This window comes from Aegilops tauschii, chromosome 1 (genome assembly GCF_002575655.3).
Source record: "Aegilops tauschii subsp. strangulata cultivar AL8/78 chromosome 1, Aet v6.0, whole genome shotgun sequence".
Lineage (NCBI taxonomy): Eukaryota > Viridiplantae > Streptophyta > Magnoliopsida > Poales > Poaceae > Aegilops > Aegilops tauschii.
In genome coordinates, this window is record NC_053035.3 from 100,060,912 (window position 1) to 100,087,100 (window position 26,189).

The 26,189-nt window shown below is 45.5% G+C and overlaps 3 protein-coding genes and 1 non-coding gene across 5 annotated transcripts; 2 read left to right on the top strand and 2 right to left on the bottom strand.

The window, feature by feature from the left end:
• Positions 1-718: 718 nt before the first annotated feature.
• On the bottom strand, positions 719-792 carry TRNAT-AGU (transfer RNA threonine (anticodon AGU)). Its single transcript has one exon. It is a non-coding gene; the product is annotated as a tRNA-Thr (tRNA).
• Positions 793-829: 37 nt separating this feature from the next.
• On the top strand, positions 830-11,300 carry LOC109774972 (uncharacterized). The gene is made up of 13 exons (XM_020333733.3): positions 830-1,106; positions 1,201-1,338; positions 3,236-3,317; positions 3,418-3,494; positions 3,574-3,680; positions 4,156-4,288; positions 9,519-9,635; positions 9,766-9,857; positions 10,019-10,085; positions 10,214-10,292; positions 10,385-10,476; positions 10,645-10,788; positions 10,986-11,300. The coding sequence occupies exons 1-13, from the start codon at positions 906-908 to the stop codon at positions 11,124-11,126; spliced, it is 1,470 nt and encodes a 489-aa protein (XP_020189322.1). The 5' UTR covers positions 830-905; the 3' UTR covers positions 11,127-11,300.
• A 4,047-nt stretch (positions 11,301-15,347) lies between these two features.
• LOC109774971 (uncharacterized) lies at positions 15,348-19,721 on the top strand. 2 transcript variants are annotated; one of them, XM_020333732.3, is made up of 4 exons: positions 15,348-15,615; positions 16,048-16,145; positions 17,792-18,402; positions 19,467-19,721. In XM_020333732.3, the coding sequence occupies exons 1-4, from the start codon at positions 15,466-15,468 to the stop codon at positions 19,475-19,477; spliced, it is 870 nt and encodes a 289-aa protein (XP_020189321.1). In that variant the 5' UTR covers positions 15,348-15,465; the 3' UTR covers positions 19,478-19,721. The 2 variants fall into 2 exon arrangements, with proteins under 2 accessions (XP_020189321.1, XP_020189320.1); XM_020333731.4 differs by lacking the exon at positions 19,467-19,721 and having other exon boundaries at positions 17,792-18,637.
• Positions 19,722-20,748: 1,027 nt separating this feature from the next.
• Positions 20,749-24,705, bottom strand: LOC109774970 (protein disulfide isomerase-like 2-1). Its single transcript, XM_020333729.2, has 11 exons — positions 24,449-24,705; positions 23,265-23,349; positions 23,024-23,121; positions 22,883-22,938; positions 22,344-22,461; positions 22,220-22,247; positions 22,013-22,104; positions 21,646-21,802; positions 21,432-21,556; positions 21,211-21,310; positions 20,749-21,122 (listed from the first exon to the last, which is right to left on the bottom strand). Exons 1-11 carry the CDS (start codon positions 24,622-24,624, stop codon positions 21,054-21,056), a joined length of 1,104 nt encoding a protein of 367 aa, XP_020189318.1. The 5' UTR covers positions 24,625-24,705; the 3' UTR covers positions 20,749-21,053.
• Positions 24,706-26,189: the final 1,484 nt, after the last annotated feature.

The following is a 26,189-nucleotide window of genomic DNA, read 5'->3' on the forward strand; positions in this document are numbered from 1 at the left end:
AACTACTTAAGGAAACGGAGAAAAAGAAAGAGATCAACTACTACATGGTTTCATGCTAGGTTAAACTGAAATTAAATTTGCTCTTGTCGAGAGTTGACAATTCACACAAGGATTATATGGAGCAGAAATCGACAATAGTTTGATTTTTTAACAACAATTTGTGCTTGAACTTTGTGTGGAAAATAATTTAACGATATTTACTAATTTGGCCACAATTAATATGGATAGAAGGGAGTACTTAAGAATAAACTGAAATAAAAAGGAGGGGAAAAAAAGAGAAAAATCACTATAGGGTTTCATCATGGTATAGATAAACTGAAATTAAATTAAAATTGCTCTCGTTGAGAGTTGAACTCAATTAGCCACAATTAATATGGATCGAAGGAACTACTTAAGGAAACGGAGAAAAAGAAAGAGATCAACTACTACATGGTTTCATGCTAGGTTAAACTGAAATTAAATTTGCTCTTGTCGAGAGTTGACAATTCACACAAGGATTATATGGAGCAGAAATCGACAATAGTTTGATTTTTTAACAACAATTTGTGCTTGAACTTTGTGTGGAAAATAATTTAACGATATTTACTAATTTGGCCACAATTAATATGGATAGAAGGGAGTACTTAAGAATAAACTGAAATAAAAAGGAGGGGAAAAAAAGAGAAAAATCACTATAGGGTTTCATCATGGTATAGATAAACTGAAATTAAATTAAAATTGCTCTCATTGAGAGTTGAACTCAAGACCTCCCGCTTACTAAACGGGTGCTCTAACCAACTGAGCTACGAGAGCCGTTGTTACATCAAATGTCCACAGAGACTTAAAAACAATTACATAGAATAGTCCGGTCTTCCACACCCTCCGCAATAGTGCTCTGCATACGACAGCAGCAGGAGATCCCCAAAATGGACGCCACCGTGGTCGCCGTCGCCAGCGACGGAGATGACGGCGACCGCCGCCGCCCCCTCCTTCAGACCGGAAACGAGATCCTCCCATACCCCGAATCCCCTTCGCGACCGCAGCCGGCGGGGGCAGATGCGAAGCCCGAGCAGCAGAAGCCGCAGCGGGTGGCCTCGCTCGACGTGTTCCGCGGTCTCACCGTCGCCGTCAGTAGAACCCTAACCTCTTCGGCTCTTCCCACAGGCTTGTATGTTTCTCTTCTGATTCGCGTGCCAATCGTGTCTGCTTGCGCTTGAGCAGATGATGATACTCGTGGACGACGCCGGCGGGGCGTGGCCGGGGATAAACCACGCGCCGTGGTTCGGGGTGACTGTGGCGGACTTCGTCATGCCGGCCTTTCTCTTCATCATCGGCGTCTCCGCCGCCCTCGTCTTCAAGGTATACCGAATTACTGATGCTTACTACTCCCTCCGTTCCGAATTACTTGTCGCACGTATGGATGTATCTAGATGTATTTTAGTCCATTTCAGCGACGAGTAATTTGGAACGAGGGAGTAGTAGTTACTACTATCCGCTCACCACTATGAAACGATGTAGTACAAGTGTGTAACCATCCCAAGAACCAAATGGTCGGGGCTGTAGAGACCGGGGAATGGTTCAGTGCTTGCTAGATTTTTCATTTGCCCCTAACCTTGGGCCTCTGCTGCTGTGGCGTGTCCATATCACCATATAGCCATATAGGTTTGGTGATTTGTCGAGCTATCCAGTTGTGGACGAAATTGTAAAGGAAATAACATATTCTACATAGCTACTCTCGATTCCATGTAGATTCTAACGAGTTGCTGAAAACCTCTGGTAATCCTCTTGTTCATGCCATAACTGGAGGCTTCTTATGCTGCTTGGAATTAATGTGTTCTGCCGGGTCACCGGTTATCCCTTCTGCTGCACTTCCCTCATGCCTTGGGAATGGGAGAGGGCGGATACAAAGCATGATTAAGAAACAAAACTTACATCAGTGATCAACTCTTTCATTAATTGATGAAACACCATGGCTGGTTCAAGATGTAGGTTCTTCAAACACAGTAACACTACTAGTAAATGGATGCAGTCTGTCTAAAATTAACTGGATGCAATCTAAATAGCTCACTCATAACTTATTATCACTGTGTAATCGAATGTTCTACCCAGTAAATTGTGTAGAAACTATGCAAAGGGTCAATTTAATAATACCGTTATCTGGTAAGGATCTGTAATTAGTGTGACCGCACTCGTTGAACTAGTGGTTGCATATCATATGCTGGCTGCTGCAATGCTCAATACCACCACCGCCACTTTATGGAGGCCCTATATACTGTACGTTGAAGAAGATAATAGAATACGGTGTAAATTTGCTGGAGATGAAACGCTTTCCGTTCGTTTATTCTCAGAGTTAAAAGACATATTCCGGTAAGGAAGACAAATGCAAAGAATCTGAATTGGTAACAAAATTAGTGTCTTCAACTGTTACTAACCTACAGAATGTTATGCACCTGCTGTAGCTTATCTTAAGCAACGGCTGATATTTTGTAGAGTGGAGGTACTTAAGTGCCTCCTAGGCACACTACAACTTCTCCAAAATGAAGTTTGAGGATCTGTAAATCGTCGTATTTTCCCATTTTCATGGATGCCGGACCCTTGTAAACCTTCACAGAGCAATGTGTTGAGTTTGGCTACCATTTTCCTCGAAAGTTTGCTTAAGCTCTTTATGTCTAGTGTGCCAACTATTTTGATCATCAGATAACTATGATTTCAAAGTAGGAAACTGGAAATCAACGGTTCATTGTAGAAGTTGCTCTAGTGAGATCATGGGTTAGACACCCAAAAAGGACAAAAAAACTAAAAAAGGAGAAAAGATGAAAGAGATCACGGGTTGTATTCTCATGGCCAAATTGTTGTAAACCTCACTAGGGCAATCTGTTGAATTTGGCTAACATTTCTTTCTAAAATTTTCTTTAACCTTTTAATTCTTAGCTTCTATGCCAAGTATATTGTTATCAGGTACTCATTATTCCTTGGTGAGGAACTAGGAACTAATGATTACTGCTCTAAAGGTTGGTCCTGGGTTATGTAAGGACTTTATTTCCTTAATAAAACCTTAAACTATGCCACTGCACTTAGATAGTGGACTTCAGTTGCCATGAACAAAATCTTAGTCCCTGTGCTTGTTCAGCTCTACTCCTCAAAATACCACTGATTTGCATATCTCCACCTAGACGTTTGGTGTTCAGTGTGCAATTTAACCATTGACCGACTCTCTATTGAATAACATCTGACAAATATGGCTGGTGCACTACAGAAAACACCAAACAAGATAGCAACAACTAAGAAGGCTGCATTTAGGGCTATCAAGCTTTTCATCTTGGGCGTAATTTTGCAAGGTCATACTTATCCTAGTTCTTTATTAGATATATTGTGATCACCTTTCTTATTTCATTTATCTTGTGTTGGACTTTATCTTAATTTTTTTTTTACTTTTAGGAGGATACATTCATGGACGGCACAAATTAACTTATGGAGTCGATTTGGATCATATTCGATTGCTAGGTGTGTTACAGGTAATTTATAAACTACATATGTTTATTTTTTAGTTTGTATTCGTCTTCTTTCTACTAATTGTCATTTTGCTTCTGGTAGAGAATAGCTATTGGATACTTTCTAGCAGCAATTTCTGAGATTTGGCTTGTGAACAATACTTCGGTGGATTCGCCAGTATCATTTGTGAAGAAGTACTTCGTGGAGTGGTTAGTCAATAATGGTAACATTTTATTAAGGAGATGTTCAGTTTTCCACTCTCTACATTCTTCATGAATCAGTATTAAGCATTTTGGAAGTATGAATCTAATTCTTTATTAAGGGTAATCCCCTTTTCAAAAGAAAAAATGCTCTCGCTATTTCATGTGATTCGGGTAAACTGAGCTCTGCCTCAAAACAATATTTTCAGTGGTATAAAATAGCATGTTTCATTGTCTGTTTCAGAATGTTGTTGTCTTTAGTTTATTAGGCCTTTTATATGAAATTTTGGTTCCTCTGTCGCTCTGTATGTTTAAGTGCCAGAGGTGATTAGATAACTCCCTGCTGTTAGTCACAAAATGTACAAATCTTGTAATTTGGGTGTACTTTGGATGAGGTTAGCTGTATGGACTTACTAAGAGTTATTCTGAACACAAAACACGATATACACTAGTACCAGTACTCACTTCTGTTTATCTTCTGAAGGATCATGGCCATAATGATTTCAGCTCTATACATTGGCTTGGTATTTGGCCTCTATGTTCCAAATTGGGAATTTACAGTTCAGACTAGCAATTCGACCTTTTCAAATCCAAGCAATGGTGTTGGGATCAAAACGGTAAGATGAGAATCCCTCACTAGACCTAATTACCTTGTTCTATTTGAAGATAGGATGCAGGCTCCGAAGTTGTTTTGGATGATGTAATACTATGTACTTTAATAGTATGATTTTAAGACACATGATAATTGTTTATATGTGGTGATATGTTTGAATTGATGTGACTACTCAAGCTGCTGCAATTCAGTTTTGGCACTTGATATATTTCCCAGTAAATATGCTTCGACACTGTTGCATGTTGACCAAGTGAGAAATGATTCTTTGTAAATAAATTTGGAAAACTGATTGATAAGCTTGATCTCAGCGTCCATCATCTTTGGTCGAATTGGTTTGTGTAGGAACCGGATCCCTACCAGGGCGTGGTCTCAGGTTGTAGGGGTGGAAGGAGGGATGACGTGGAGGAAGGCGTGGTCGCCGGCGATGGGGCGCCGTCGTTGCGTGCGCGCGCGAGAGAGAGAGAGCAGGGGGCGGCGGCTAGGGTTAGATCTCCCAGCTCCCTAAGGAAGCCGAGCAAATATGATTGCTTCTTGCTTAATCCCAAAACGGGTCCTTACACGAGTTTATATAATCCTCCTAATAAGATAATTGGGCTAAGCCCCTAATAACGATAAGATAAACTGGGTCACAACTAACTGGGCTAAGCCCCTAATATGCCGGTCATAACATCTCTCCACGCCTGCACAAACAGCTCGTCCTCGAGCTGGAAGGCGGGGAAGATCAACGGTCGCCAAACACCTCCGCGTCAACTGGGGAGGGCTGGTCGCCGAGCCCGGCGGCGGCGGGGTCCTCCTCAATGTAGTCTGCAGCCTCCAGGTAGAAGAGTCGTGGGCAGACGTGGCCCAGTACGTAGGGCTCGTCGCAGTTGAAGCACAACCCTTGGCGGCGACGCTCGAGTTGCTCGGCCGGGGTGAGCCGGCGGAACGGGCGTGCCGCAGCCGCGGCGAGTGGCGCCGCGGAAGCCTGGGCAGGCAGACCCAGCGCGGGAACTTCCGGCCAGGGTGGCGGACCAGCGGCCCGGGGCGGTGGCGCCTGCTGGATGGTCACCGCGTGACGGTCGAACGCGCGGGCGTAGTACATGGTCGTCTGGAGGTCCTGTGGCCCGCGCATCTCCACGTCCACGCGGATGTGGTCCGGTAGGCCGCTGACGAAGAGCTTAGCCCGTTGACGAGCCAAAACGCCGGGGGCGTGGCACGCCAGTGCCTGGAAGCGGTCGGCGAAGTCTTGCACCGAGGTGAGGAACGGAAGACGCCCAAGCTCCGCCAGACGGCTCCCGCGTATAGGCGGACCGAAGCGCAAGAGGTACAAATCGCGAAAGCGCTCCCATAGTGGCATGCCGCCCTCGTCCTGTTCGAGGGCGTAATACCACGTCTGTGCGGATCCTCGGAGATGATACGAGGCGATCCAGGTGCGGTCGGACGCGAGCGTGCGCTGTCCCCTGAAAAATTGGTCGCATTGGTTGAGCCAATTCAGGGGCTCGACGGTGCCGTCGTAGGTCGCGAACTCTAGCTTGGAGAATCTCGGTGGCGTCTGGACGTGGACGACGGGCGGGTGCGCCTCGTCAGCACGGAGCAGCGAGGACGGCGGGGCCGAGTAGGCGGGCATCAGGGTGCCGCCCTGGAACAGGGGCCCGTCGACGCTGGCGAAGAGCTCAGCGGAGCCCGAGGACCTGCCAAACTACATGGCCGGGTGTGTCGCCGGCGGGGGCAGCACATGCAGCCCGACCGAGGCCGTCGTGTAGACCGGCTCAAGGGACCCAGCGAGCCAGGCCGGTAACGGAGACGGCGACGGGGGAAACCGGACCTGGTGGATGGGCACCTCCGGGCCCGTCGTCGGGATGCTCAGGGCCGCGGTCGCCGGTGGCGGCGGCTGTAGCTGTTGCCCCTGCTGCATGGTGGAGGCGCCGGGGTTCGTCGCTGGTGGCGGCTGCCACGGCAGCTGCTGCATGGTGCCGGCGACGGGTGTCGCCGAGGATGGCGGCTGCTGCGGCGGCGGGGCGGTGGCGAAGGGCACAGGCGGCTGCGGCCCATAGGATCTCGCGAGGAACGTGTAGATGCCCGTGACCGCCTGGGTGAGATCCCAGATGGCAGCTGTCATCTCCTCCGGGGTGAAGACGACGGGGACGGGCGCAGCGGAGGTGACCGGCACCGGCAAGAGCGGGGCGCTGGCCGTGGTGGCCATCGGGGCGGTCGGCAGCTGAAGGGTCGGGGTGGGCGGCGGCGAGGACATGATCGCCCCGAGGCTATCTGATACCAAATTGGTAGGAACCGGATCCCTACCAGGGCGTGGTCTCAGGTTGTAGGGGTGGAAGGAGGGATGACGTGGAGGAAGGCGTGGTCGCCGGCGCTGGGGCGCCGTCGTTGCGTGCGCGCGCGCGAGAGAGAGAGCAGGGGGCGGCGGCTAGGGTTAGGTCTCCCGGCTCCCGAAGGAAGCCGAGCAAATATGATTGCTTCTTGCTTAATCCCAAAACGGGTCCTTACACGAGTTTATATAATCCTCCTAATAAGATAATTGGGCTAAGCCCCTAATAATGATAAGATAAACTAGGCCACAACTAACTGGGCTAAGCCGCTAATATGCCGGTCATAACATAAATTGGTAGGAACTGGATCCCTACCAGCGCGTGGTCTCAGGTTGTAGGGGTGGAAGGAGGGATGACGTGGAGGAAGGCGTGGTCGCCGGCGCTGGGGCGCCGTCGTTGCGTGCGAGCGCAAGAGAGAGAGAGAGCAGGGGGCGGCGGCTAGGGTTAGGTCTCCCAGCTCCCTAAGGAAGCCGAGCAAATATGATTGCTTCTTGCTTAATCCCAAAACGGGTCCTTACACGAGTTTATATAATCCTCCTAATAAGATAATTGGGCTAAGCCCCTAATAACGATAAGATAAACTGGGCCACAACTAACTGGGCTAAGCCCCTAATATGCCGGTCATAACATCTCTCCCCGCCTGCACAAACAGCTCGTCCTCGAGATGGAAGGCGGGGAAGATCAACGGTCGCCAAACACCTCCGCGTCAACTGGGGCGGGCTGGTCGCCGAGCCCGGCGGCGGCGGGGTCCTCCTCAATGTAGTCTGCAGCCTCCAGGTAGAAGAGTCGTGGGCAGACGTGGCCCGGTACGTAGGGCTCGTCGCAGTTGAAGCACAACCCTTGGCGGCGACGCTCGAGTTGCTCGGCCGGGGTGAGCCGGCGGAACGGGAGTGTCGCAGCCGCGGCGAGGGGCGTCGCGGAAGCCTGGGCAGGCCGACCCTGCGCGGGAACTTCCGGCCAGGGTGGCGGCCCAGCAGCCCGGGGCGGTGGCGCCTGCTGGATGGTCACCGCGTGACGCTCGAACGCGCGGGGCGTAGTACATGGCTGTCTGGTGGTCCTGTGGCCCGCGCATCTCCACGTCCACACGGATGTGGTCCGGTAGGCCGCCGACGAAGAGCTCAGCCCACTGATGAGCCGAAACGCCGAGGGCGTGGCACGCCAGTGCCTGGAAGCGGTCGGCGAAGTCTTGCACCGAGGTGAGGAACGGAAGACGCCCAAGATCCGCCAGACGGCTCCCGCGTATAGGCGGACTGAAGCGCAAGAGGCACAAATCGCGGAAGCGCTCCCATGGTGGCATGCCGCCCTCGTCCTGTTCGAGGGCGTAATACCACGTCTGCGCGGCTCCTCGGAGATGATACAAGGCGATCCAGGTGCGGTCGGACTCGAGCGTGCGCTGTCCCTTGAAAAATTGGTCGCATTGGTTGAGCCAATTCAGGGCGTCGACGGTGCAGTCGTAGGTCGCGAACTCCAGCTTGGAGAATCTCGGCGGCGGCTGGACGTGGACGACGGGCAGGTGCGCCTCGTCAGCACGGAGCGGCGAGGACGACGGGGCCGAGTAGGCGGGCATCAGGGTGCCGCCCTGGAACAGGGGCCTCTCGACGCTGGCGAAGGGCTCGGCGGAGCCTGAGGACCCGCCAAACTGCATGGCCGGGTGCGTCGCCGGCGGGGGCAGCATGTGCGGCCCGACCGAGGCCGTCGTGTAGACAGGCTCAAGGAACCCAGCGAGCTAGGCCGGTAACGGAGACGGCGACGGGGGAAACCGGACCTGGTGGATGGGCACCTCCGGGCCCGTCGTCGGGATGCCCAGGGCCGCGGTCGCCGGTGGCGGCGGCTGCAGCTGTTGCCCCTGCTGCATGGTGGAGGCGCTGGGGTTCGTCGCTGGTGGCGGCTGCCACGGCAGCTGTTGCATGGCGGCGGCGACAGGGGTCGCCGAGGATGGCGGCTGCTGCCGCGGCGGGGCGGTGGCGAAGGGCACAGGCGTCTGCGGCCCATAGGATCTCGCGAGGTACGTGTAGATGCCCGTGACCGCCTGGGTGAGATCCCGGATGGCAGCCGTCATCTCCTCCGGGGTGAAGACGACGGGGACGGGCGCAGCGGAGGTGACCGGCACCGGCAAGAGCAGGGCGCTGGCCGTGGTGGCCATCGGGGTGGTCGTCGCGGTCGGTAGCGGAAGGGTCGGGGTGGGCGGCGGCGAGGACATGATCGCACCGAAGCTATCTGATACCAAATTGGTAGGAACCGGATCCCTACCAGGGCGTGGTCTCAGGTTGTAGGGGGTGGAAGGAGGGATGACGTGGAGGAAGGCGTGGTCGCCGGCGCTGGGGCGCCGTCGTTGCGTGCGCGCGCGAGAGAGAGAGAGAGCAGGGGGCGGCGGCTAGGGTTAGGTCTCCCGGCTCCCTAAGGAAGCCGAGCAAATATGATTGCTTCTTGCTTAATCCCAAAACGGGTCCGTACACGAGTTTATATAATCCTCCTAATAAGATAATTGGGCTAAGCCCCTAATAACAATAAGATAAACTGGGCCACAACTAACTGGGCTAAGCCCCTAATATGCTGATTTGGTAGGCAACAGAACCTAAGCTAGTGCCGCACCTACTATAAAAAACCTAGTACCACCGTTGGAAACTGAGTGGGGAGTTTCTAACTCAAACTGAATTTTAATCAAAATGGGGTGGCTTGTTACCATGGGGATCCATGAATTCAAACTTGATTCCTCAATTCAAATTAATAAAATGTCAACCGACTTTCTAATTGCCGATTCCTGCTAGCATTTCTACCAACTACCTGGTAGACCAAGTGATTAACCCCTCTCCCTTCCCGGTCAGGCCTTTCAAATACCTTTTATTTTTAGCCTCGAACAACTAAACATCGTCATATCTATGCTGTTGCACTTATGTACCTGTTTGTTGCACTTGTTTTGTTAACTTGCAGATCCAGTGTGGACTTAGAGGTAGTCTTGGACCACCTTGCAATGCAGTTGGCTTTGTAGATCGGGTTTTGCTTGGGGAAAGTCACCTGTACAAGAACCCAGTGTACAAAAGAACTAAGGTTTTGATTTAAGACTTAGAATGCTATTTCTTTTCTTCAGCATCAAAGAGTGAGACAATTTCTCTATAGGATAGAAGTTCTGTAATATTATATCCTAAGGATCAAATTTCTCTTTTTCCTTCACCCATAGGAATGCAGTATTAATTCCCCTGATTATGGACGGCTTCCTCCGAATGCGCCAGACTGGTGCCTGGCTCCCTTTGACCCAGAGGGTTTATTAAGGTAGTTATATGTACCTTCTGTTATTAATTTGTTGCTGATTGCACCTAATCATACTAGGCTTCTTTATTATCCCAACTAATGTTAAACAAGTATGAAAATTGACATCTCTCCTAGAAAAATCAGAATGTGACCCCCGTTCCTCTTTCCACCTGATTTCGCAGTACATTGATGGCTGCAGTGAGTTGCTTTGTTGGGTTGCATTTTGGCCATGTCTTGATTCATTGCAAGGTACATCACCTGAAATGCAGTACATTTTGAACCATGTGCTTGTCTGTTGGAATCTTTATTGTTGAGCAACACGGAATTATGAAACAAAAAGACATTTCCAGACTTCTCTAACCTTGCTTCTGCTGCAGACTCATTCACAGAGAATGGTGTCATGGCTGCTAGCTTCAACGGTGTTAACAGTCTCAGGATTTTTATTACAACTATTAGGTGAGTCTGCATTCTACAAGAGAGTGACACGCCGCGAACCATGATTCGAGTTAGACCTTCCATTTCTGTGCTGACGGCTTGTTGGTCTTTAGGTATGCCTTTCAGTAAGCCTTTGTATACTGTGAGCTACATGCTGCTGGCTGGTGGAGTATCTGGGTTCCTTCTGTTGCTGCTATACTGCATAGTAAGTTGTGTAATCTTTGGTCCAGGCTGTTGCCTGTAACATTGGTATTCTCAATCATCTTATTCTTGATATCACCTTCTTTTTCCCGTAATACTTTGGAATCAAATCTAACGACTAGATCATCATGAAGTCTACTCATCCAAATCTAACAACCTATATGTTGCTCAGGTCGATGTTATCCACATCAAGAAGCCATTAATTCTGTTCCAGTGGATGGGCATGAATGCGCTTATAGTCTATGTCCTGGCAGCTTGTGAGCTCTTCCCTACGCTTATTCAAGGGTTCTACTGGCGGTCACCTGAGAACAACCTGGTATGTGTTTGATGCATATGCATCTCCTGCCATATCTGTTGTAGATTATGTAGAGCTCATGCCAATTTATCGCGCACACCAAGTACCATGCTGGTCACTCATTTATCGGTTCGGAAAATTATCTGCCGCTGTTACCCCTGAAGCACCCAGTTTCATGAGAGATAATAACCCAGAAAAATGTAAAAACTGCTTTTCAGGTGGATGCCACGGAGTGTCTGCTCCAGGCCATCTTCCATTCGAAACGTTGGGGCACCTTGGCGTTCGTCCTCGTGGAGATCATCTTCTGGTGCTTGGCCGCCTGCTTCCTCCACATGAAAGGCGTTTACCTGAGACTGTAGAAACATTTGTTATGCCCCTGTGACATAGCCACTTTCCCTGTAAATATTGGATTGCTAAATCGATGTGTTTGGGCATGGCCCATCACGATGTATGACGATTCTTTGCTACAGTATGCCACTCCTGCCCACCACAATGTACTTTTTTTGTTTCTTGCAAAGTGCACAGTAACTTTTTTTTGCGGGAAAATGGGAGTATAATACTCCCTCCGTTCCAAAATAAGTGAAAAAGTTAGTACAAAATTGAGTCGCTTATTTTGGGACGGAGGGAGTAGTTGATTAGGAAGAGTACTATCATGTGATACAATGATTGCCACCTCGACGGGGCTGCTTAAGAGCATTTTCAACCGGACTGGGCAAATTTGACCCCTATATGTCTGCGGACGGACTCGCAAAGGAGCCAGCGACCCCTATGTGCCCATGGCAACCACATCCTCCATTTTGAAACCTCAAATTCATGCTAACACATGCACATTGATCGTTGAACGATATGAATACACAGAACAATGAATATAACACAAATAAAATTTATGAGAAAAAATACATAATTTAAACGTAAAAAATATTGGGAGTGAAAATACATAATTCAAACATAGAATTTATTGGGAGTGCATAGTCAATGATTTTCAGCGCACTATATGATATACCAAATGATGTAAGAAGATAATATTGTATCACTATGGTGCTCACGTTCTCACGAAGCCCGACAATACTCGGATATCTAGTCTCAATAGGTACGAAGGTAATCGCAAAGATGGTGAAGCTATCAAAGTGTAATGGTAAGGAAGGAAAAGTTTGTGACAGAATGAATACCTTTGTCACACTTAACCCTTTACGAAGTCGGACGTAACTGACCTTGCTTCTGGTGTGTTGGTATCAAAGGGATGAAGTGGTCGTCGTCAATGTCGAGCGTCTTTGGTTAATGTAGTCGATGGAGAGCTACATGATAGTCACTCCGAGGAAGCATTGGTGATGAACATGTGGCACGAGCATGATGATCTATGGAGGGGTCTCGGTGTCGATGAAGAACCTCCAAATTTGTCTTGGTCAAATGATGTGGAAACCTATATAAGGACCCCAGGCACGTTGATACCTTCAAAACGTGCCCAAGGACTCAAATCAAAAAGCCAGAGTCATAAATCAGGGCAAAAACAGTGAATGGGGGCAATGTTGAAATTATGATGCAACTTGCAACCTCTTGTTTAGCCAGAAAGTTTCGAGGGTAGGAGAGGAAGTTTCGAGGGTGCCCAGAAGGTCTAGGGTTCACAGAAAAACTGCGGGGTCGAACTCCAAATTTCATATATGAGTTTTGGGGTGGAGAAATTTGTTTTTCATGCGAAAATTGAAGGGGGGGGGGGAGAAAAATTGAGGCTAGTTTTTTTTAGTGGTAAACCAACTTTATTAACTTGAAGTACGGTTTACCGGAATAACAAAAGGGTCATGGGGACCCCCCAGCCACAAATGGCGCCCAATGTCTAAAGAAGATGAAAATTTAGCTAAATTGTGTGCGTCAAAATTTAAATGACGTCCTTAAAAAATGAACTCGCAACTGATGAAGGCCTTCGATCGCTCGATAATCTCCTTTATGATAGCGCTGTAAGCTCCCTAAGTTCCTTCCTTTATCTCCCCCACTATTGTTTTGCAATCAGATGCAATGACGACTTGATTCAAAGATAAATCAAGCGCCTCCAGCGTAGGTGGATCACTTATATCTCCAAAAGTCATAGCCGATGAGCCCAAGAACTGTCCCATATGGTATCTGCAAATTGTTGCGGCTGCTCCCCTTACCCCATTCCATGAGAGACCCCCATCAATTTGAAGTTTTGGATCCACATATTCACTTGCCAAATACTAGATCCACGGATCTAAATCAACAAAAACTCACAAGGACAACAAATCACAAGAAATTTGGTATGCTTATTTTTGTGGATTTTTTTGAATTAGGGCTTAAAACATTGAAGTAGGGGTAAAAAGTGGAGAGGTGTGGGTTTCAAGTGGCAACCTTGCTCTTGATACCAAATGGTGTAGGGCCAAGCCCTTGTTTGCCCAATCTTCATGAATTGGAGGTGGATTTGAGGAGTGACATGAAGAAGACAAGGGGGGAAACACTCTATTGGAAAAGATCCACACACAAGACACTCAAATCACAAGCAAATGTATAGATCACAAGCATCCAACAACAACAAGGAAAAAAATACATAAGTAGTTCATCCAAATCTCTAGGAGAGATAGGTCTTGATAATCCTATGGTGGGGATCCTTCCCCACAAGTGGAGGCCTTGGTAATCCTAAGGAGTCATCCCCTCAAGAGGAGGTCTTCATCTCCATGAGAGCAGTCGTCTCCATGAAAGGAGTAATCCCACAAGGTGTGATACATCATACGAGCTAAGCTCTATAGTTTTGGTTCTAATCTTAGCTAACTCTAGAATGGAGGAGAGGGAAGCTATATACAGTCCAAGCCACGAAGGGGTAAGTGAGGAGGGGAAGGTACATGGGCTGCGCCCAACTCGCTGCGCGTAGACAGGGACTGGAAGTTCCGGGCGGCTTCCGGGCTTTCCAAAGAGTTTGCACTACTGCATGCAAGGAATGCCGGAAGTTTTGGGGTCGAGAAGCTCCATGATGGAGGCCTGAGGTTCCGAGGGCTCCAGCAAGCTTCACCTTGCTTCTTCTTCCTCCTCTTCCATGCTTCCTTCATGGATGGGGTAGGCGTGATCTTGTGCTTAGATTCCTTGTCACGCTTAAAGCTCTGCTCAAACCTATGCATGCAAACGAGAAGAGTGTCAAGTAGTATAACATCCAAAAAGGGATCAAGTGGACATGTGTAAAGGAGAAGATTCACCTTTGTTTTGCGGCAACCACCTGTGTTGTATATTTGCAACACAAAGAGGCAATTTTAATTTTATGATAGTCACATTCTGATCCTGAGCTCAAATGCTCCTTGATGAACAGTAAAATCGGAAACCAAGTATTTGGTGCTGCATGGTTGTCGTCAGCTCATGCCATGAGATGTTTGGTCAAGTCCTATAACGAGTGAAACCCTCGTTTTGTGTTGTTGAGACATGCGCCTAAGGAGAAATTGCCACCGAAGTGAGCCGAGGAGCCAAGTGACGTGCCAGCGCTACTACTTGATTGAGTGACAGCACGTAGCTATGCTTTCAGCAAGAATTTCACCATTGGGATTCAGTGCCTTTCAAAGCACTTTCACGTGTGAATGGAAGTCATCTTGCCCAAGACCCACGTAAACCTACCTATAGTGACGTCAAAGTACCATTGAAGATGGAGGGTTGGTTGAAATTGATTACGACGATGTCGAGTTGGCGGCGAAGGAAGACTCGGCATGAAGGTCAGCCGCCCCGTGGTGTGGAACGTAGTGGTAAGTTTTGAAAACATATTGGAGTGCTGATTTTTTTGTCATGCCTTCCACGAATGTCTTTTTCTGGTTGAAATTTTGCAAGCATACAAGACATTTGTCAAAGTTTAGCAGGGAGCATTTGAGCTCGGGAGCAGATACTCCACGCCCCAAATTTTAGGACTACTTTGAACTGAGAACGAAAATATAGAAATAGGGCAGCTGCTGAAGCGTCATTTTTTTGCTCGAATGTCCTAAAAAACGTTTTTTGGGGCAGCTGCCCTATTTTACACCGCTTCTCGGAGATGCTCTAAACCCTTTTTTTGCAACAGTTTCACTGAAATTTTGTATAAATTTCATGAGTTTTCTTTCTAAAAATTTGTGTATAAACTTCATGAGAAAACATTCTCACCCATAATTTTATAGAAGTGCATGCTCAACCAAAAAATTGATAGGCAATATATTTATATTGTCGCCAGCCGGGTCTTGATCTCGAGACCTCTTGCCTCTGATACCATATAAAAGTGCATGCTCTATCCAATGCAATCAAAAGACCAATTTGATGCAAGAGACTAGGCAATACATTTATACATCAACAAATTCATCTCTGAACTCAGTAAAAAATAAAAATAAAGTCTGTTTTTTGCAGAAATTTCACTGGAATTTTGTATAAATTTCATGAGAAAACATTTTTTTTTCTAAAATTTCACGAGAAGCTGGACATTTCTTTCTAAAATTTTGTATAAGTTTCATGAGAAAACATTTCTTTCTAAAATTTCACAAGAAGCTGAACATTTCTTTCTAAAATTTTGTATAAATTTCACGAGAAAACAATTCTTTCTAAAATCATGCGAGTTGGGATTTTGTGCTTAGACTCGGAGAGCGGAAACGAGACAGCGCTTTCTCCCCTCACTTTTCCCCTTCGACTCTTCTCCAGCTCCCCACCTCACCTCCAAGCAGCCAATCCAGCAACCCGTGCCGCCGCGCCGCACGGATGGCGGGTGGCAGCGGCGAGGGCGCCGCAATGTCGCCGCCTTCCTCCTCCGGTGTTGGCGGCGGCGGCGGTGGCGGAAAGCGCGGGAGGGATCCGGAGGAGGACGTGTACGTGGACAACCTCCACTCCCACAAGCGGTACCTCAGCGAGGTCGGCGCCCCTTCAGTCTCTCCATGGCTGTGCTTCCCCTTGGTTCTTGGTTTGGGCCTGAATCGGCTGGGGGAAACGGCGCTTCTGTTTCAGATTCTGGGCGGTTTCTTGCTTCCATGAACAGAGTTCTTCTCTCGTTGCGTCGATTAGCGAATCCTTTGATCCGTGATCCTTCCAGTACGAGCGAGACGGGCTTCCTTGGTTCCCGGCGCTGAATTTCGTTCTTACTGATCTCTAACTCTGCGGCTTCCTTGGTTTCCCCTTTCTCTATCTTCTTCTGCTATCCGGATTAGAATTCAGCTTTGTATCATTTACATAGATTCCTGGTTCTCAAATAGCTTTGAGTTATTGTGAAACTATACTGAACAACATTTCTGTTTCCCCCCTGAATATTGTTGCTTTATCAGCTGACCGTTGGCTGTGCTAGTGCAGATAATGGCGTCCAGCCTGAATGGGCTCTCTGTAGGAGATTCGCTTGCCGACAACATCATGGAGTCCCCTGCGAGGTCTGAGAGTTCCTCTTGTGTCAGGTTTGTGTGCTCTGATTCCGTGTACATTTCATCATGTTTACGTCTCTGATTTTTGTCGAAAAGCGGGTCTCAGAAATCCAAGATATAGATACGATGTATACTCTTTCGATCTCGTAGTATCCAGTAGGATTACTATCAATCTATTATTTTCCAATTCAGCAGCTAGCAGGGCCTCTTTGATTCATGGGAAAAGTGGAGGAAAATATGTAATAGAATATTCCTTTGGTGACATTGTTAATACATTTGATTCAAAGGAATTTTATTTTTTTTTGCATTTCTATGCACAAAGAACAAGGCAAAGGCCATGAGTTGCATAAAAACAATATGATATTACCTTTGCATGTGTTTAACCTTCCTTTGCATGTGTTAAGCTTTGATTTGAAGCTTCTTAGGATTCCTGTGCTTTAATGTTCCCCCGAATCAAACACCCAATTCCACAAAATTCCCGTGTTTTCACAATCCTCTGTTTTGCACGTGCAATCCTATCACATTCTTGCGTTTTTCATATTCCTATTTTTGTGGAATCCTGTGAATCAAAGAAGCTCTATTATGTGAGAGGAGGAATGAAATATTTTTGTGGTTCCGTATCTATTTCAGTTATAATATGCTCATCTTTTGCCTAAAAGGGGTCTATTTTTCTAACTTATCCATACAGTTCTCTATAAAATTGTAAACACCCTAATTTTCTCTTTAATCTTTTGAGAAACGCAGTCAATATCCTTGGTTTTTAGATTACGACAAACAGGGCTGGTGTGGCCTCTGTTTCAAATATTTCAGCAATTACTTGACCATAAATAAAAAAGAAGATTTGGGGATGGTAACTCCGGTGTGGTTTCTATTAAATTTAAAATAGTGAGGGTGTCATTTTCATCCATTCATCTCTTTCTCTAGCTTGTCTAAAAGCTATGTTTACAATATTGCTGCACTTTCTAGAACAGCCACCACACTATAATATTTCATAAGATGATGACTAGCGTAGTTTGTCAGAACTCCTTACAAAGTTCATGCTGATTTCCATAGTATGATTAAGCATCTAGGAATTAATATTACGTGTAACGGTACGGTTGGTTCTAATGTATTTGCAGTACAACTGTATTCCGATGGTTCTGTAATACACAACATGAATAGTGAATAATCTGGACAAAGTCTTCCATGCTTATGACTAATCTGGAGCATCTGGATACAATCTGATCCTTCTACTTTATTGCTCGATGCTTGCATCCACATGGAAGCATTTAACTTGCTGAATCATTATAAGCATGTTCTAGAACATGTCAAGCTATCATGATATAATTAAGAATATTACTTAAGGTATGCTTCTGAATATTGTTGTCCACAATGTCTTCTCGCCAAACGCTTATCCATTTAGGAGCCGTGGTCATAAGCAGTCTGCTTGAGGATATAATACTTATATAACTATATGCGTTCCGTTTGTCTTGATACACTTTGGAACCATCAAAGATCAATTATTGCTTGTTTGTTAGTTTTGCCAGGTCTTTTTTTCTTTTCTTGAATCCGTCTCTTTATATTTGATACAATTGATTGCGGGGCTTATTTCAGTTGGTATAATAATACTGCTCTTTCTCAGCAATTATATTTCTTATGGTGCACATGCTATAATGTGTTTTCCTATTTGTCACTTTCAGGGACGAAATAATCTCCCAATACTCACCAATGTCAGAAGACTCAGATGACTACCGGTACTTCGACACGCAACTAAACCCCAACGGGAGTCAAGGCGATGCAATGGTCAGCCCATCAACTAGTCCGATGTCTTCTCCTCACCGGTTCCAGAAACCGCAAGCTGGTTTCCTACCATCAAGCCCATATCCTCTCCCCAGCTGCTCCCTCTCATCCGTGGCTTGCTCTCACCCTCGACGTGGCTCTGAGAATGAAGGCCGGTTCCCGTCTTCACCCAATGACATGTGCCACGGCGCGGACCTGAGGCGAACAGCGCTACTGAGGTCGGTGCAAATGAGGGTGCATGGTCCCCATGCATACGACCCGTCATTCGGCAGCCGGCAGGAGCAAGAACATGTCCATGAGCATGATGATGAACATGGTCATGAACATCTGGAAGATTTGGGAGGGCCGGAAAGACCATCTTGCAGGAAATCAATTGATAATGAAGCTAGTGGCTACCAGGGGGCTGAAAACAGCTATGGGCGGCAGGAGCATGATATTGATTACATCCACGGCTGCACAGCTGATGATGTCTTGAGTGGCCCCAAGTTCAAGCAAGAAGATGATAACCAAGGTAATTCTGACGCCAGTATGGATAAAACTAGATAGATACTATCAGAGTGCAATCACACCATGCAATTGTTGTAGTATTAATTATGGCAATGGGAGATCAGGTTTTTTGCTGTTGTAATTTTCTATGCTGTTAGATTTGTTGCAATCTGGCTGCTTTCCGTAATTTTGAAATTGTGGCATTTGAGTACCTGTCTGCTGTTTGAACGAAAAAGTCTTGCGGAGAGTGATTTATAGTATATCCGTGCATGCAATGTTTTTTCTGATTTTTTGCAACGTTTCAAAGCATTACATGATGTTTGGGTTTTTTCTCGTTTCAGAGTGTATCATAGTTTGCGCTCTTATTCGTTGGTAGACAAATAGAAATTACAATACACTATGAAAAGAGAAGAAAAAGGAGGAAAAAAAAACGATGAAACTATGTAACACTATGAAACAAAACAAATTTGCCAAAGTAGAAAACATGGCACAAATATCAAAATCCTGTGCATGGTAGAATATAATTTCTCCTGCGAACATTTAACTAGCACTCTCTACTCAAACTAAAGCCTGAAGCAGAGATATGGGTCGGCATATAGTCCCGTTATCTGTACCATCCAGACGGACTGATTGGTTGGTAGGCAGGGCATTGAATATAGCATGTGCGAGCGTCTGATATTCACTACTCCCTCCGTCCTATAATATAGAAGCGTTTTTTACACTAGTGTAGTGTCATAAACGCTCTTATATTATGGGACGGAGTGTCAACAACACTGTTATATTATGGGATGGAGAGAATATATTGGAGATGGTGGTAGGTTGTAATTTGTAAAGTTCACGAATGGACCACTGGTACAGGACCTGCATCAGTCATGTACCGATGGCAACATTGTGAAGCTCCGTCGCGCAGCATTGCATGGGATTAGTGTGACTGTGTGAGCAGCATATTTTGAATGAACTGCACTTTATATGGTCCCTCAAATCCTCCATTTGTAATAAACAAACTCAAATAGAAGGCTACTTACAGTGCCTGACGCAACTTTCTGAACGCATTACCAGTTTTTGTTCCTAATTTTGTATTTTCTGCAGGTTTGATGTAATTGAGGATTAACTCAAGTTTTCTTGTGCATGATTGGGAATTTTCTGAAAGCATCTAGCTCGTCTCTCTCCCTTTGCCGTCTGTTGTACAACAATCTCTTCAACGTGTAGTTCTTAGATTACATATGTAGTGTTTCAGAAAAGGATTACATATGTAGTTTCTGTACAGTTTATATGATTTTCTGCAGGTTTTTGTAGTTCAGATGTGTAGTTTCTGTGCAGTTTATGTGATTTTGGACTATGAAATGCTTGTGATGTTCCCATACGCAAAAGATTTGATGTACTTCCATGGAACCAGCTAAAGATGTGTCCATCGATCATCACTAGAGTTGTCAAATTGTTTTTCTGATACAATTACATGAGTCGTGTCCAACTGATTAAAGGAAAAAAATATTTATTTTGCGAAAATCAGATAACATCAGAATGAACAACTTCCAGGGGAAATACCGAATGGTCCCTGGTACATATGTACCCTATATGGGGAATTTTTTTTAATGATTAAACAAAAAGTCAAAATAGTTAAGAAACTATTTTTAGAATAAACTTGACTTACTTGCGCACTAGTATATAAATTTTAACAAAAAAAGAAACTACGTTGACTTCACAGCAAAAAAGACAAAAATTATTTGCTATTATAGGTCACTATTCACGCTATTTTGACTGAAAATTTGTCTTTTTTGAAAAAAAAGTCAAAAAGGAATTTGTTTTTTTGAACTTTTCTTACTAGTACAATGGAAGGTCAAGTTTTTTAAGAAATATTTTTAGAAATTTTTGACTTCTTGTTAAATTATTAAAAAAATCCATATAGGGTACATATGTATCCAGGAACCAAAGAATTTCAGGCCTGTTCAGCTATCCACCAGCTCACCGGAATTATAAGATCTGCGGAACACCTATTTTCCAGCTCCACTATTTTAGCCTGCAGCTCCACGAGCTGAGTCTGGAGCGGACGGACTCTTAAGCACTGTTTAAGAATTATATTTCGCTATTGCCATAGCATCCTGGAACAGCCCCAGTGCATCATGAGCTTAATTCATCGCTGCAATTGCCCCAACTACAAGACCGACCGCAGATGACCATTGTGGGTCACAGCAGTAATGAACAACGGACGAGAAGCAGTATTGAATTTTTGCGAAAGTCTTAACAGTTTGCAGTCTGTTGAAATTGCCAATTCAAGTGACAACTATCTCCTCAGACTGAAACCTATTTACTGTGTTGCGAACCCAATAGACAGCAAACTTTCACGTCCATCAGAGCAAAGCAAAATAAGCTATAAAACACAAAGGGCAGATTTATTAATGTCATCACCAGTTGGTACTGTTTGTTCTTGAATAAACCCTTTTACTGCTAAAGTAAATCCCTGTAACCGAAAAGGTAAACGGCTGAGAAAACAGATATCAGATGTTGTTCAACATTGAACCAAAACAGATAATCTATTGCCGCTAAACTTTCACTGCCATCTCTCTGATCTCTATTTCTCTTTGTCTTTCTTCACTTCTCTCTTGTGGCAGGCGGTACTGTTGTACTACTGACTACACCCCCAACAATGGCAGGGCTGGGGCACGTGGGTCATCACCATTAAGAGGAGAAGGCTGAAAGAATGTTCTTCTTGATGGCGAATTCATCGGCTTTGGAAGGACTGATCGACTGTCATGTTATGAAACAGGAAATTAGGTCATAAATATGGAGATTAAGTAATAATAATGTGACAAGAATCAACTTTCTTGTTACCCACCTTCTCCAACAAGCGATGAAGCCTCTCAGTTTCCTTCTTGGTATAGTCAGAGCCCTTCTGCAATATCTTCTTTGCAACATTCACATAGATCTTTCCATGCCTGGTTTATAGAAGAAAAATGTTGAGGCCATCAATGGCATTGCTACTACTAACATTAAAATAAAATCTGAGAACAATTTGATAACTTGCAAACACAGTGGAGGAGAGGTAGAAGTTAGTACTTGACAGCAGGACCACTGAGCTTCGCAGCCTCCTCTTCAATTTTAGAGAGGATTTCCTTCCGCTTGTCATCAGCAGCACTGTGGAATTCCTTGACAAGAGCATCCAAACTTGCCACAAGCCCAGCCTACAGAAATTGCAACGGATAGGGGCTTTATCAGATTATTACATTTTCACCCAGCTTACTTCCACAGTGTGCTCTCATGTGTGACCAACCTCTGAAGTAAGCTGACCCTTTGAATCACGGCTAGTTCCACTTTTCTCATTAATGAACTTAACAAAGTCATCCAACTCCCGACCGCTCTCATACTCTTCACCAGCTTTGTTACCCTTCGGGAAGAACTTCAATGTGGGAAAACCAGAAACTCCATACCTGAAAGTAATATACACGATTAAAATTCTTCTTCCATTATGTGGTTAAATATCTCATGCATAACCAAAATTGGTAGGTAAGTCAGATAAATGTGTTAGATTTAACAGGTCTTCCATTTGGGTTCATTCAAGAAAACTTCACGAAATTACATTAAAAAAAAGGGAGACCAGTCTACAAAAGTCATTAGAACAGAGAATTCAGAGTGCATACTTCTCAGCCAAGCTTGTGTATTTGTCTGCATCAAGATTAGCAATCACGACACCCTCATCTTGCTTGAAAACAGAGGCCACCTTCTCATATATCTAAGAAATTACAAACTTGAGTTAGAAAGCTGGAAAATGAAGATGCATGACAGTTCTTGTATGAGAAAAGTATGTTATTAAGGAAATTGCCAAGTTACTGAGATCTACAACTAACCGGAGCAAGACTCTTGCAGTGACCACACCTGTCAAGCAAAAATGGCACTTGATGAAATTATGTCTGTTAAAGTGGTGCAATGAAGTAGATTTTGGTGCATGGCAAACTGATCATAATAACCTACCATGGGGCATAGAACTCAACAAGGACATCTTTGGTTTCATCAAGGACAACCGAGTCAAAGGTTTCCTCGGTCAGAACCACAACACTTGAAGGAACTGCGGCTATCTTCACATTGGTTGCTGAAAGACAGATGTCAGAGATTAAAGGACCACCATGAAGTTATAAGGCTAGTAACACTCAACAGGAGTAAAACAAAAATGAGAGACGCCAACATATACATATAAATTTAATGATGCTACACAAGTAACTCCAGCAGCCTTTCCAGTATTAAATGTCAAGTGTATAACTGAAGATGAATGGTACCAATAGAACATGCACAAGTGACAAGGGGGTCAAAGGAAGTGCCACCACATTGCTTAAGTACTAATAATTGTCTAATTTCTACTTCAGTGTGATGCTTATCTTCCAACTTAGTTTTCCTGTGGTGAAAACTTAAATGTTCTACATAATCCATTAAATGGTCATAGAGAACCCGACTGACTTGAAACCCACCAAGACAGCATGGCTGGAAAATGTACTACAACACAAGTTGGAGTTTACCTGCTTCAGAGTTAACATATTCTGTAAGGGCTTCAGCAGTGCGTTGACCCTCATACCTAAACAATGAGTTCAACATTAAGTTTTCAGATTTTATTTTATAACAAGAAGGGAATTAATCAAATACAAAGTGTGCATTCTCACTTCTTGGGCTCCAAGGAACCTTTGGGAAACCACTGGATTGTGGGGTAGCCAGAAACTCCATACTTGCTGCACACACTCTTGTGCTCATCGCAGTCAACCTGGATAAGGAGAAACTTAGTAAATATGCCATAACAAATACTATGCAATTTAGAGGCTAATAACAGTATATGTTATACAGTTGTTGACAAAAAAATTGTTATAGCATTAATGTACAAAACACTTTCAAAAGCACAAGATTTACCTTGGCAATCAAGACTGATTTAGCCTTTTTAAAACTTGCAGCAAGCTTCTCATATTCTGGAGCAAGCTTCTTGCAGTGGCCACACCTATAAAACAGAAAACAATCATCAAATAATGAACCAATGAGTAGAAAAGTACAGTCATCTAAGGAAGAAATAGTTTTTACAAACAAGATAATAAATATGAGACTAACAGAAATAGTAGACACGATTTTAAATGCAATTGCCTCCGATCAATTAGGATTGGTTCGTATATTGATAATATTACCTACCACAACTATGAATAATTTACATGGATCACTTGGTATGATTTGCAACATCCATCGGTTGATAGCTTGGTGAAAGCTTTTCCTCGTTACAATAGATTATTGTTTTCATACTTGCAATGAATTATTAGGTATTGAAAGGTGGGTTTTGAGCTCAACAGCTCTTGCCTTTGATACTATATTCAGTTCGATGCACCAACTGATTCACCGACAAGCCTATGGTATAAGGTAGAAAATATAGTTCAACACTTACTGGAACAACCCAAGTAGTAAAAAAACTGAAGTTCGTCCTGACACACAAAGCCAAGAAGCATTCTACCTTTGAATATGATCCAGAACAACCCACCAGATATCTAACAACATCAAAGATGACCCTTAAAGTGGACGCTTTACTCGCTATGACAATGCGCATGTAAGCCAAAGATACATTAAAATCACCACAAAATAAGATTTGATCCGAATCCCCAACCAGTAGATTGTTTCTACTGTCATACCCAGATTTTTTTTCAAAGAAATCTGAGATCCAAAGACTGGGATCAGAATTGCAGCAAAATTCTCAACAGGCTAATACCAATTCCAATTATAGTGCACGTCAAAAGGAGATCAAAACAGTTCCGTCTGCCAGCGTGAACAAGGCAGATCGTTTGTTTTAGCTCAAGATCCCAATATTTTCCCACTTCAACGGGAGTTCGGTCCAGCAGCATCTAGACTGCTCTACTCCAAGCTACAATTTCGCTACGATCCGTTCCAGCGGCAACCCGGGCACGATCCCATCAGAGATCCGAGCTCGGCGACCAGTGGAGTAAGCAAAGCAACCACGGATCCAGATCCAAGCGGCGCACGCGCAGGTCAAACTACACAAGCACGTCGGGATACGAGGAGATAGGGAGGGCAGGGGAGGGATGCGGCGGGCCACGGACCAGGGAGCGTAGAACTCGACGAGTGCGCCACGATCCTGGCCGACCTCCTTCTCGAAGGTGGACTCCGTGAGGGCAAGCACCTCGTCGCCGTCGGCGGCGGCTGGGTAGAGCGCCGCGGCCGCGAGCAGGAGGATGACGGGGAGGAGGGTTTTGCGGTAGATCTGAGGGGTCGCCATGATCTGTTTTGCTGCGAGCTCGGGTGACCGGGGTAAGCAGGTTAATATACGGTTGGCACCTGTTCTTCTTGCACTAGTACTTGGTGGGCCCGCGGCGGGCCGATTGGATAGTAGAAGGATATAATTTCATATCATGTTTATTGTGGAAAGTATTTAATTTTCAGATTTCCCTCAAACTTTTTTAAAATTTTCAGATGTCCCTAGAAAAAATAATTTTCAGATAAATTTATTATCTTCTAGAGGGAAAATATATACATTTAATAATCGGTATAAATGTTATAATTGATATGGGATTTATAAGCTTTCCCAACTAACGCTTTGGCTGCCGTTGGATGAGGCCCACGGATCTTCAGGCTTCCTGGTGTTCCACGTCACACAAATGTTGCGTTTGCTCGTTGCCGTCCACGCCTGAATGCTCTCGTGCGAGCGACTCTCCACGATGACCTTATCTTTCTCCCCTATTTGATCATCTCCACTCACTTCTCGATGTCCCTCGCCGACACTTCTCTTTACTCCCCGTCACTGCGCTCGCGCACCTCCGTCCCCGCCGCATTCATGCGTCTCCACCTTTGTCACGCAGCTTTGCATTTGCTCGCGGCTCCATCCCTTTCCTCGCCAGTGATCACGGGGATCCAGCGCGCACTTTCTTCGCCGCTCACGTGGCCCCGCCCTTTCCTTCGTTGTGTGAGTAGGAGCATCAGAGGTTTCGTGTGCGGCCGCATGATGAGGACCTATGGAGGTCCTACGACGGTCGTGCTATAAGAAGCCCTGGAGGTCCTGCGGGTGGACGTGTGGGAAAGAGCAAGGCGGCATCCGACTTTCGTGCGGCTGGGCCTGCACCGGTGGACCCGGCGGTGTACAGTCGCCCAGTGATTGGCATCGTCACGCACTTGGAGGACGACGTGGCGGGGGGAGGGTGTAATGCCCACGATGCAGCTATATCTCTCACGTGTCGAGGCACGACTTAGAGGCATAACCGCATTGTAGGTTTTGTCGCAAGAAGGGTCATCTTCACACAATCCCATGTAATGAATAAGAATGGGATAAAGAGGGTTGGCTTACAATCGCCACTTCACACAATACTTAAATAATCATACATCATTCAAAATACACACATAGACCGACTAAGGTCAAAACCAAATGGAAAGAAGATAACCCCAAATGCTAGATCCCCGATCGTCCCAAATGGGCTCCACTACTGATCATCAGGAAACGAAACATAGTACATACCAAGTTCCTCGTCGAACTCTCACTTGAGCTCGGTTGCGTCGCCTGCACTGGGTATCGTCGGCACCTGCAACTGTTTTGGTAGAATCTGTGAGTCACGAGGACTCAGCAATCTCACAACCCGCGAGATCAAGACTATTTAAGCTTATGGGTAGGATAAGGTAATGAGGTGGAGCTGCAGCAAGCACTAAGCATATATGGTGGCTAACATACGCAAATGAGAGCGAGAAGAGAAGCAACGCAAACGGTCGTAAGCTATAAGTGATCAAGAAGTGATCCTGAAACTACTTACGCACAAGCATAACACAAGACCGTGTTCACTTCCCGGACTTCGCCGA

Coding starts and splice junctions, on each gene's coding strand:
- LOC109774970 (XM_020333729.2), bottom strand. CDS start 24,624: ATGGCGACCCCTCAGATCTACCGCAAAACCCTCCTCCCCGTCATCCTC. Junction 22,939..23,023: donor GGTTCCTTGGAGCCCAAGAA/GTGAGAATGCAC, acceptor CTCATTGTTTAG/GTATGAGGGTCAACGCACTG. Junction 22,248..22,343: donor GTTGAGTTCTATGCCCCATG/GTAGGTTATTAT, acceptor TTTGCTTGACAG/GTGTGGTCACTGCAAGAGTC.
- LOC109774972 (XM_020333733.3), top strand. CDS start 906: ATGGACGCCACCGTGGTCGCCGTCGCCAGCGACGGAGATGACGGCGAC. Junction 3,681..4,155: donor AAGAAGTACTTCGTGGAGTG/GTTAGTCAATAA, acceptor TATCTTCTGAAG/GATCATGGCCATAATGATTT. Junction 9,636..9,765: donor CAGTGTACAAAAGAACTAAG/GTTTTGATTTAA, acceptor CTTCACCCATAG/GAATGCAGTATTAATTCCCC.
- LOC109774971 (XM_020333731.4), top strand. CDS start 15,466: ATGGCGGGTGGCAGCGGCGAGGGCGCCGCAATGTCGCCGCCTTCCTCC. Junction 15,616..16,047: donor ACAAGCGGTACCTCAGCGAG/GTCGGCGCCCCT, acceptor GTGCTAGTGCAG/ATAATGGCGTCCAGCCTGAA. Junction 16,146..17,791: donor GAGAGTTCCTCTTGTGTCAG/GTTTGTGTGCTC, acceptor TGTCACTTTCAG/GGACGAAATAATCTCCCAAT.